The 13,130-nt window shown below is 42.6% G+C and overlaps 1 protein-coding gene across 1 annotated transcript in view; it reads right to left on the minus strand.

The window, feature by feature from the left end:
• LOC308298856 (ceramide transfer protein-like) overlaps nt 1-13,130 on the minus strand; it is a 74,804-nt gene that overhangs the window by 56,414 nt on the left and 5,260 nt on the right. The window contains exon 3 of the mRNA XM_080742545.1: nt 4,710-4,844. Within this exon, the coding sequence (XP_080598671.1) occupies nt 4,710-4,844 (135 nt within the window). The remainder of the gene's footprint in view (nt 1-4,709; nt 4,845-13,130) is intronic.

The raw sequence follows: 13,130 nt of genomic DNA on the forward strand, positions 1-13,130 counted from the left end.
CCATTTTTGATATATATTTCTTTGTATTGTGCATAATTAATGAGATAATTAGCATATTTGACTAAATATGCGAATTATTTCATTAGTTATGCACAATACAACAATATACTTTGCAGAAATAGATTCTACAGGAAGAATTACATAAGGATCAACTGAGGAAAGTTTGGTAAACCCTTCTATACATTTTTTATAGGGTTTTTAGTTTTTTCCTTCTGCCCATGTGTCACATTATTTGACACATGGGTGGAAATGACAGGACAAAGCCTATTAAAAGAATGTCTGCTATGTACATTTTTGTATTGCGCATATTTAACCCGGTTAACCGGGTTTTTGTGTTTTTATGGTAGTTTTAAAGTGAAAAAAGTGAGTGGATCACTTTACCCCGTTGATTTCTCTGGTCTGTCTCAGTTTACCCCGGTCCTGGGGTAAACTGAGACACAAGACCACTTTTTTTAAAACAATCATATTTTCTCTGCCTTTTGTCTTGAATATGTTCTGATAACTTCCATTGTTAGGAAACATCCCAAATTACTGGGAAATGTGTATATTTTTACTGATATATCTTTTAGTTCGCCTCTAGGGGAGAAAATGTAAAAAGTGTCTCAGTTTACCCCGCTCTCCCCTACTAGTTACTGTACACCACTGCTACCCACTGTGTGTGTGTGCATGTGTGAAAGCACAACAGCAAAGTTTATTTCTGATTGATCAAAAACGTTTCCTCTTCCACTTGAAACGTTGTTGGCTGATGATATTCCACATCTAACCAGTGAGTGAATGACAACCGTTGTTTTAGCACTTAGCTCTCATTAGCATGCAACAACAAGTACTATTGCCAAACAGCGCTAAACTACTTTCAAACCGGTCGCCGAGGCACTGCATTGCCCCCTTCTTCTGATTGTACACACCAGTAGCAAATTATACTAACGAAGGGCAACGAGTCAACGACGCAGTCAGCTCAGAATCAGATGTGCTGAACGCAACGTTGCTGCAGTCTCAGCCTGGAATGACTGACTGACTGACTGATACTGAATGAGAGAGGGGAGGGGGAGAAAGGAGTGCTATATACATCTCCTTCCAGCCGTACGTAACCGAGAGAAGTTAGAACGGTATGCTTCACGTGAGCGGCACATTGTTGTGAGAAAAAAAAAAAAAAAAGAAAACGTAAAAAAAAAAAAAAAAAAGAAAAGAGAGAGAGAAAATCATACAGTGGCGGTTGGATATGAAGGAGCGGCGGGCCGCCGCTGCTTATAGGGGAAACACTGGATGGGTATCGTTCACCTTTTAATCGATACGATACCTTTTTCGATACCTGGGAATCGATACGATACCTTTTTCGATACCATTTTCGATACTTTTTATTTATTATTATTATAATTATTATTTGCCTTTTTCTATGGGCTATTTTATAGACGTTGGATCATTATCATAATAATAAACATTATTCTCGGCTATTTTCACAGTAACAAGTGTAGCCTACTAAAGCAGTCATTAAACTTTCAGTAGCCCAACTGTTACAGATGTGACCGGCAAGGGCTGCATTCAAAAGTATCGAAACAAGGTATCGTTCGTTTTTACATGAACCGATACTCGATAGTATCGTGTCAGTGAATCGATACCATTAAAAGTATCGCCGACGATACCCAACCCTACTTTTTATAGAAGGATAAAAGGGCAGGGGCTCAAGCCCCCTTTGATGTCTATGTGTGTGCGTGCCTGGTGCTATTTGATGTATTCCTGGATTATTGATTGATTTAATGTCTTTATTTTGGTCCCAGTTTTCACGTTGAGACTACAAACCAAATAATTGGTCAACCCTCTGAGGGGGAAATGCTAGTAATGTTAATGTTAATATTGATAGAGCTATATTTTTGTCAATGCCTTTTACCCAGGGGTGTTGCGTTGGCTGGATTATTCATGAAGCTTTCCCGGAACAGAAAGATCCCATGATTGGCCGCTAGTTGCGCTGTTACCAAAAAGAGGTACCAAAAAGATCTTTTCTCCACTGGACCCCATAAATTGTCCTCTTTGATTTTCTAACCTTAATAAACATCGTCATAAATACTTTATGGTTCCTGTCGCTAGTGAAAAACTGCCTTTCAATCACCGTGATGCGTTTTGTGCAAATATGGTCCCATTTATGTTAAAATTGATGATAAAGTTGCGGAGGGCGTGGCCAACTAAACTGATACCAGCCGGCTGTGTTCTTCTTCGTGTGCTGTATTTTCGGGTAACCTGACTTGCGTCAGATGGTGGCATTAGTGCGCTACCGCCCTACTTTACCATCTGAGCTCTCTCGGTGAGAGTTGATAACACTCGTAAAGCCCCGGGCCGGGGGCTCGTAAAGCCCCTTACATCAAGTCTGCCGGAGCAATCCCAGATGGATAGTAAGCAGAGCGGTATGCAGCCAGGCATACGCACTGCTGCTATCATCTGGCGCAAGTCAGGTTAATTTTCGGGAGGCTCAACACCACATTCTCCCATGTATCCCTGCAGTTCCACGTGACCGTTGGCAGCCAATAGCATTCCTTATGATTCCTGGGGTACCTTTCAAACAATGATGGCGACACCCATACAGGGGTAAAAAAAAGTGTCATTTTCGCCGCATAGAAACCAATGGCTTCGCACTGTCCATATTTTGTTTTACAGTCTATGCTTTTACCCCTTATCCCTAAACTTATTTGCCTTGATTTTTGAGCGGTGGTAAACCGCTCCATAGAGTGGCTGTGCGTTTTGCCATAGCAATGTGTTTTCCTCAGCGTTTTGCCATAGCAATATGTGTGTGTGTGTGTAGCCATATTACATCACCAATTACATCCTAGACCTATATCCTAGTCTTTTTCCTCAGCGTTTTGCCATAGCAATGTGTGTGTGTAGCCTGTATTACATCACCTATTACCCATTGAAGACGTTATGCAAGCACGATTTTTCTTTTTGAGCGGAGGTAAAACGCTCCATAGAGTGGCTGTGCGTGTGTCTGTAGCCTTTTTCCTCAGCGTTTTGCCATAGCAATGTGTTTTCCTCAGCCTTTTGCGGCCATAGCAATATGTGTGTGTGTGTAGCCATATTACATCACCAGTTACATCTTAGACCTATCTGTAGCCACTTTTCCTCAGCGTTTTGCCATAGCAATGTGTTTTCCTCAGCGTTTTGCCATAGCAATGTGTTTTCCTCAGCGTTTTGCCATAGCAATGTGTGTGTGGCTAGGTGGCCAAGACTTGTCTCTGTGAGGCGTCTTGCTGGTTGTTAACCATTGGGTGTGTGAGTGTGCTTCATTGTGAATGAAAAGGCAGGTGTGTAGTTGTATTGTGTGACATCCAGCCATGCAGCGACATGTCACTGAGACCTCTTATCTGCTGCAATCTGTTGACATCAACACACTACACACACACACACACACACACACACACACACACACACACACACACACACACACACACACACACACACACACACGCGCGCGCGCGCAAACACATACAAAACGAGTGCTTTCACAAGCAGGGTAAAAAGAGGAGATCTTAGGGGAGGAGCACATTTCTGTACCTTTTCTGGTTTTCATGTGTCTAGGAGGTTGACAGTACTTCATTAGATCCCTGGTGTGGTTGTTATGAGCAATTATGCATTCCCTTTGTATTTGGGGTTTCTCCCTGGAGGCTGCCACCTTGTGGTTCAAAAGTGCCGGGGAGTAGGGAGCTAAAGACGGATACGTGGTGCTCGGCTGCTCGCTGACCGTGACCGCCGTGCGGTGCCGTCAAAGTGATTTTGATCATTATAATGAATAAGCATAAAAAACAAGTTCAGGTGAACGATATTGATGTAACTAAGATATTGGATTTGGTGCATGTATTTTATATGCGCAGAATCACAATTAAAATAAATTTTTAAGTTGAGGCCACTTCCTCAATTTGCTGGTCAGTGCGAGGCCGCGGGAGGCTGTGCTCTCCGCCTGTTTCAGAGCGTTTACAGAGAGACCACTTGACACCTTGATTTACACCTCACTGACTGGGGTCAGTATTGTATTGGCTCTTTGGCCCAAATACGTATGAATGTGGGGGTCCTTGGCATGTGAATGTTGTGAGAAGAGCGGGCGTACCAGACGGTCCCTGGCTCCAAGCAGGAGTTACTGGATGATAGCTGGTCTTTTGGAGGAGGCTGCAACATTCCTCACATACCAGACGTACGTGTGTGCGCGTGTGCGTGGCTGCGTGCGTACGTGTGCGTGCACTCACATTGATGACAGCCTTGCCTTACAGAGAGCCTCTGCATCCAAACTATGTGCGTGTGCGTGTGCGTGCACGGCGTGTCTAGCGAGTGACTCATAGCCTCAGCCCGATGGCCTCAAAAGTCTAGTATCTCCCTCGGTACATGTGGATATCCCTTTGAATCAATGCTTAAGATATTGGATTTCACACGGGAGACCCGGGTTCGAATCCCGGGCGTTGCATTGGTGCCGTGACCCGGATGGGGTTTCCCTCATTAGCCCGGTACCTTAGTGAGACAGTCGTTCACTTTGTGATACAAGCATAAAGTTCAGACACAGAGGTGTGTGTGTGTGTGTGTGTGTGTGTGTGTGTGTGTGTGTGTGTGTGTGTGTGTGTGTGTGTGTGTGTGTGTGTGTGTGTGTGTGTGTGTGTGTGTGTGTGTGTGTGTGTGTGTGTGTGTGTGTGTGTGTGTGTGTGTGTGCGCGTGTGTGTGTGTGCGTGTCCACTCACAGTGATCACAGCCTTGCTGAGACACAGAGATCCTCGGCAGCCGAACTCGGTCTCGTCCTGGGCCTTGTAGTAACTCAGAGTGTTGTTCTTTAGGACCACCCAGCGGTCCTGCCAGCCGTGGATGTAGTTGGTCCACTGGAAGAGATAATATAACATCCAGAATGAATAAATAAATAGATGTAGTTGGTCCACTGGAGGAGGAAATATAACATCCATAATGAATAAATACATGGATGTAGTTGGTCCACTGGAGGAGGAAATATAACATCCATAATGAATAAATACATGGATGTAGTTGGTCCACTGGAGGAGGAAATATAACATCCATAATTAATAAATAAATAGATGTAGTTGGTCCACTGGAGGAGAAGTTACATTAAATATTATATATTAATGATGAATAAACAGCCGTGGATGTAGTTGGTCCACTGGAGGAGGAAATATAACATCCATAATGAATAAATACATGGATGTAGTTGGTCCACTGGAAGAGATAATATAACATCCATAGTTATTAGTTAATGATGAATAAACAGCTGTATGGATGTAGTTGGTCCACTGCAGGAGAAGATATAACATCATAATTAATGATGAATAAATAAATAGATGTAGTTGGTCCACTGGAGGAGATAATATAACATCCATAGTTAATGATGAATAAACAGCATTATGGATGTAGTTGGTCCACTGCGGGAGAGAGAGAGGGGAATAACATTAAATATAATATATTAAAGGGGAGACCACCCATTTTCAATATTGAATATACCTTAGAGGAGTTGTGTGGAAACTGGAAATAAAAAAAAAGTTCCCCCTCTTCTGTGTTGCCTAGAACTGGAGATGCCCAAAGCAAAGCCCTGCTTCATCATACAAGGCTGTCACACAAAAGCAGTGAAAACAACAGATCTACAAGCACACAATTGTCAATGTCGGGCAGAAACCTTGTATCTCCAAGTTTCAAATGTGCAATTTTTTTCCCAAAGCAAAGTCCTGCTCCATCATACAAGGCTGTCACACAAAAGTAGTGACAGCCTCACGGTGCGGTGCGAGGCGTTGTGTGCTGGTAGATCGGCTGTTTTCACTATTTTTAAAATGATAAATACAAAACAAACGGTTTTGGACATACAAGGTTTCCACCCGACAACGACGAAATATAACTCATGTAATTGGCCCACTGGCTTGTCACTTGTCATGATCTGAAATGGCAAATCTTTGAGTAGCAGCAGCGCTATAGAGAGAGATCTCTCTCTATAGCGTGCAATGACAATGAGGGCCTCTCCAACTCTTTTTCCCGGGCTGAATCAGGGGCCCAGCACGTCCCTGGTTGTAATGCACATTTACACATGATACTGCAGCCTGTGGTAGAGACTGCACACTGAAACTCATCTCCTCTTCACCCTATGTACTATAGTAGACCTCTTTGCATGCTCCTTCTCTCTGCTTTTACAATTACACACACACACACACACACACCACACACACACACACACACACACACACACACACACACACACACACACACACACACACACACACACACACACACACACACACACACTTCAAAGAGTCTGGGCTGCTGGCATCACATTTGAATGAAAGCAAAACACAAACACAAGGACCGTCCGTGCACGCTGTGATTGTTGGATTTTACATAACCTCCCTTTCTCTCTCTCTCTCTGTCTCTCTCTACAATGGGATGGGAACCAAATGGACCAGTAAGGGTCCATTTGGTCCCATTTTGTACACTCTCAGAGTTAAAGACCTGTATTTAGGGTCCATTTGGTTCCCTTTGTAAGCGTTTGTGTGTTCTTTTGTGATTTGGGAGTTGTGGAGGATGAGTTTAATTTTGTTTTTCACTGTCCACTGTATCATGGCCAAAAAATGCAAGCCAAAAATCCAGATTTGTTTTGTATGTATGTATGTATGTATTATGTTTGTGAGTGTCTTGTAAGCCCGTGTGGGCTGGGCATCATATGCAGGACACTTAAATAAAAATCTCTATCTATCTATCTATCTATCTATCTATCTATCTATCTATCTACTATCTACTATCTACTATCTATCTATCTATCTATCTATCTATCTATCTATCTACACTCCCAGAGTTACAGAGCTGTAAGGGTCCATTTGGTTCCATTATTACACTCTCAGAGTTACAGAGCTGTAAGGGTCCATTTGGTTCCATTATTACACTCTCAGAGTTACAGAGCTGTAAGGGTCCATTTTGTTCCATTTGTACACTCTCAGAGTTACAGACCTGTAAGGGGCCATTTGGTTCCCTTTGTACACTCTCAGAGTTACAGACCTGTAAGGGTCCATTTGGAGGCCCCAGAGGTTCCCTGGACCACACTTTGACAACAACTGTCCTTGAAACGCTTCACTTCATGTTTTTATTTCCTTTTTACAGTGTCTTCTATTGCATCATGCTATGCTATCTTTCCAGGAATGCTGTAGGTTTCTATTAGCTTAGAATTAGTGATGATGTCACACTGGTTAACCCCTTCCTTCATGGGCGGAAATATCGGGTACGCCTGGTAGCTAAGGCACCCAGTTATAGACAGTTCTCCCTCATCTGAGTCGTCTCACTCATCCACATTCCTGCTACTTTGCTGATTTTCACACCTTACTCCCATAGAAATGCAAATGTAGGGCACCCCATTGAATAGAGAAAAATCAACGCCCATGCCTTCCTTGCTACCTTCCGCTAGGATTGACCAAGACGTGGCTGCCATAAAGATATACTTTGGTCGCTCCTTCTGATGTTCTTGTTACTTGGGTTGGTTGACCACAATGTACACAATGTTATTTAGATTAGTTATTGAGCATTGTGTTTAGACCAGGCCTGGGCAACTTTGATGATGGAGAGGGCCACTATATTTTCACACTCACTCCAGAGGGCCACAATGCATACTGTATACAGTCAAATTGCAAAAATAGCCTACAACTTCAAAACACGTCACATTTTGAGCTTGCAGATCTGCATTTTTTGCTATTTCTTTAATTGGAATCCTGAAAAGTAAGGGGCCGCGTTAAGTGAAAAATACGGCCCCATTATTTTCAATGAACTAACCCACACCGGCGGCGTAAGACGCGCACAGCCGCGGGTCTGCCGCCTCGTCTGCCGTGCCGATACGCCACTGTTCTATTTTTCCAGCGTTGCCGCGCGGTGAACATGTTCTCCCATGCTTCTCCCCACCGGGGGAAATGGATGTGCTGTGTGGCAGCGCGCGGCATTCAGTTGGGGTTACCGCGGGGCACTTCACGCGCGTCGATACCACAACGCGACGCTGCACAGCCGCCCGCGTTCAGTGTGTGCTCCCCTTTAGTGTTTACCTGGCTTACAGTAAATCTCTCTGGATAAGAGCATATGATAAATGCATATATTGTAAATGATGACACACACACACACACACACACACACACACACACACACACACAGGCATACTGTAGTTAAGTAGCTCAAGTCTTACAGCAACACCCCAGAACTCTTATAAACAATATAAATTGTTTGCCTTCGGGCAGACAACCTGGTGTCCCTTGAGCAAGGGACTTGTGCCAGCAACCCCTGCTCTCTACAGCAGTGGTTCTAAACCTTTTCAGGCCGCGGACCCCCACAATAATCATATTTTAACTGGGGACCCCTCTCCACCATGACGAGCACTAAGAGTTGAGGCGTTACATTTTGTATAACACGCAGTGTTGGGGAAGTTAAAGTTACATGTAACTGAGTTACGTAACTAAGTTATATTTTGCTGTAACTTGCTGGTAACTGAGTTACATTCATATTTCTGTAACTCGTCAAGTAACTGAGATACTTTTTGGGTCATTTTTGGCTCAAGTTACAAGTTACAAGAAGTTACAAGCGAAGTTATAATTTTACATTTAAGTTTTGTTAAGATTGACGATCAAATGTCCTCAACAGATCATAATTTTCTTCTTTTTTAACTTTATTTTAGGAACACAGATGTTTACTAAAGAAAATGTCAACCTTTTTTTGTAGGATATTATATTTTGTTTCATGTACAGTACACCAAATGTACATTCTCAATTTAACGCTGCAAAAAAAAAAGTAACTCAAGTTACTCAAATTACTTTTTCTATGTAACTTTCTATGTAATATATTGTAAATGTTAGCCTGTGAATTATGATGTTTTGTTTCATATTGTGAATTATGATGTTCTGTTTCACATTGTGAATGATAGACTGTTTCACGTTGTGTTCCAACGGAGGTTGTGTAAGAAATCACAGGATGTGTGTACAGTACAGTACTACTGCGTAATGTTACAACGTGCAGGTCACCGTGTTGCCACGTCTGCTAATTATAAGCCACTTTGGGCTTCTCTTTTGGGCTTGTCTCCAAATAGTAGTGTAACTTATTTGGTGTTTTCACGTCAAGGAACCCCAAATGAATATGTATCCTGTCCCCCCATCTTGAACATCTTTTGCGACCAGAGGAGCAAAGGTCTGTGTTGTTACTGGGATGTTTCAAAGAAATTCTAAATATTCCACATTTTGTTGCAAGATTTCTTTTTTGAAAATAGCAGATCTACAAGCTCAAAATCTTGTAGAACAGCTGGCATATAGGTTCAAAGCAGGGTTTTCCCAAAGTGGTTTCCGTGATGCCAGTCCAGGGGTGCCTCAGAATAATCTGATAATGGAATTCATCAATATCACTACACTATGCTTAGTAAAACACACCTGATTTGCACTGTACCTGATGAGTTCTTTTTTCCATCTAGGGCCGACTCTCGTCACCAATAGCAGATCTACAAGCTCACAACGCGTCACAACAGAATATGGATGCTGGGGTTCAAGTGATTAAACGTGGTTAAAGTATAAAGTTATTTTCAGTCAGTGACATAGCCTACCATATCTCAGGTGGAAAGATGAGCATATTTACGTCGCATAATATGCTGTAGCGTAAGATTCTAAAACCTAACAGTGTAATTCAGGGGTGCCTGCTCCTTTCCCCCCTCTACACCAAACCTCTTTGCCAAAAACAGCCGATCTACAAGCTCGCAACGCCTCACAGTGTGAGGCCTTCTTAGATGAACACGTTATTTACAGTTGAGCCCTGAGTAAAAAAAAACAGTTTGAAAAACCCCAGATTAAAGTGCTTATTATGTTGGCCTGTAAAGGTCGCTTTGTCCCATGGGGCGCTTATTTCTCTCATAGGATCTGGCAACGCAGTTCGCAGACAGATTAGCGGAGCAGCATATGCTGTCACCCCCTGCTGACTCACTGTTAAATGAATACACACACACACACACACACACACACACACACACACACACACACACACACACACACACACCCTGACCGGATTAACTGTCCGATAGAGAAAGAACAGTGGATTAGGAAGCTAAGCTGCAACGTTTGTTGTCGCGTTACAAAACAAAATGGTCGAGATGCCATCCAGCAATATTTAATTACAAAGTTCAGCCGCTTTGTTGCAACAAACATTCTTTTCCTTTTTGTGGTCCTATGACACGTGCCTCGCATGTGAGCACGCACAAAAGCACACAAGCACACACACACACACACACACACACACACACACACACACACACACACACACACACAGCACGTAGCAGGCATAGTGTAGTTAAGTAGCTCAAGTCTTACAACAACACCCCAGAACTCTTATAAACAATATAAATTGTTTGCCATCGGGCAGACAACCTGCCAGCGACTCGTTCTCTATGGCAGGGGTTTTCAAAGTAGGGTGACGGGGCACCCTGGGGTGCCGTGACGGCAGGCCAGGGGTGCCACGAGATCATTTGATAATATTTGGAATTTATTTGGACACTTGAAAAAATATTTAGTATCATTTTAAACTTGAAGTAGAAAGTTGTTTTCAGTCAGTTCTAACCAAAATGGCTGTTATCTCAATGTTTTCCTCACAACATAATCACTAAAATATCGTCACTGTTTCACTAGTTTTGTACATTTTATAGATGATAAATACAAAACGAACGGTTTTGGACATACAAGGTTTCCACCCGACAATGATGATATGCTATAAATATAAGGTGCTGGGAGTGAAAATTTTAATGTAGGGGTGCCTCGGATTAAAACAATATTCATGGGGTGCCCTGAGACAAAAAGGTTTGGGAACCCCTGGTCTATGGCAATGGTTTTCAACCCCCCTGTTCCAGGCGGATACCACATAGGCATGGATGCCTGGCGGCGTCGCCCGTTCGATTCCCGATCCGGACGACCTTTGCCACATACCACATACAGTAGAGTAGGCACAGTGTTGATTTCGTTGACTAAAACTATGACGAAAGATGTTTGTCGACTGCGTTTCTTTCACTGACGAAAACTAAATATAAACGAAATAAAAAAACTAAGCTGTGATGACTAAAACTAAGACTAAATGTATTGACAATTTCGTCAACAAAATAAAAACTAGACTAAAACGTTAGGGAGGGACTAGTGGAGAAGAGAGTCATTTTATGTTTGGTTGCTCTCATAGCCGATCTACAAGCTCACAACGCGCCAGGCTGCGACGCGTTGTGAGCTTGTAGATCTGCTATTTTCACAATGGCTGCCTCTAATATTTGGCCAATATTTCATTTGTCATTTTAGAGGTATTAAAAAGACTTTAAATTGTCACTTTAGAAATGTGCAGATACCCTCTACACTTTATGTTTGTTTGTTTACTGTTGAGAGAGAAAACAATGTTTCACTTTAAGCTAATTATCTAATCAGCTAATCACCCCCCAAAATAATGTGGAGACTCCCCTGGGGGTCCCGACCCACAGGTTGAGAACCACTGGTCTACAGCAGCACACGCTGTTCTGAACAGGTTCAGCAGACACACACACACACACACACACACGCACACGCACACGCACGCACGCACGCACGCACGCACACACGCACACAAACATGTCACAACAGGACTGGCACATCTCCTGGCTATATACTGTAGTGTGACATCATCGTGGTTGTCAGTTGGTTGTAATCCTGTCAAATTGCTCCCACAGTGGAGCGCTGATGACATCAGACTGGTTCCCACACTCTCACAGCCTTCACTAGGAGCCTTACTGGGGGAAAATAAGGGCTCTAGCTTGCTTATGATCTACTATTTAGGCCAGGGGTCTTCAACGTTTTCAGGCCAAGGACCCCTTAGTTGAGAGAGAGATGAAGCAGGGACCCCCACAACCTGTTCATAGATTCCATATAGTTTCATTGTTTGACAGCACAATCATCAGTGTATTTTGGATTCATGTCAATTTGTGTTTTCAGATATTTAACCATTTGAACCGTCAATACTTAATAAACCTGACCTCTGTACTTAGTCTGCTCTTTTTCCCCTCTACACCAAAGCTCTTTCTGCCGAATATAGCCGATCCACAAGCTTGTAGATCTGCTATGTTTGGCTAAAGTTCTCTGAATATGAAGACTAGGGTTTAAGAGGTTAATATAAAAAAGGAGAAAAAAAAAAGTTTCTATCACACAAAGATTTGGAGGACCCCCTGTAGTAACTCTGAGGACCCCCTAGGGGTCCCGGACCCCCTGTTGAAGACCCCTGATTTAGGCATTCGGCAGACGCTCTTAATCCAGAGCGATTGACAGTACACTCAAGGATTCAGTGCATCTCAAAACAGGAAAAAAAGGACAGCTTGTTAGCTGCTATTTTCAAAGGTTGTGGAAAAACGTAGATTTCTTCTTGTTCTCATCTATATCATAGGCGATGTTCTCTCTTAGACATTAGACATGACTGTTTAGAGAGATGTTGATGCTTTGAGATTTTACGTGACAAGTGTGTGCACAGTGGTGGAAAGTAACTAAGTACATTTACTTAAGTACTGTACTTAAGTACAATTTGGAGGTAATTGTACTTTACTTGAGTACCGGTATGTCCAATTTCCATTACTTTAACTTCTACTCCACTTCATCTCGGATCCAAATGTTGTAATTTTACTCCTCTACATTTATTTGAGATACATAAACCACTTTAGCCCTATTTTATATACCGTGGCTATTTGAAAATAGCCGATCTACAAGCTCACAACGCGTCATGCCGCGATGCGTTGTGAGCTTGTAGATCTGCTATTTTCAAACATTTAGTACTTTTACTTTTGGTACTCTAAGCACATTTTGATGCCAATACTTTCATACTTTTACTCAAGTACATTTTGAATTCTGGACATTTACTCGGAGTAAATCTACATTGCAGTATTGATACTTTTACTTAAGTAGAAAACTACTTTTACCACCACTGTGTGTGCAACAACTGAACATTGTGTGTAGTGTTTAGACAACAAGTTGATGTGTAATTGACATCAGACCTGAATGTGTAGAGAGATTTGAACACAGGGACATGCTGGGCCCCTGATTCAGCCTGGGAAAGAGTTGGAGATGGAGAGGCCCTCATTGCACGCTATAGAGAGAGATCTCTCTCTATAGCGCTGC

The sequence above is a fragment of the Nannobrachium achirus genome (assembly GCF_963921795.1).
Source record: "Nannobrachium achirus genome assembly, chromosome: 15".
Taxonomy (NCBI): domain Eukaryota; kingdom Metazoa; phylum Chordata; class Actinopteri; order Myctophiformes; family Myctophidae; genus Nannobrachium; species Nannobrachium achirus.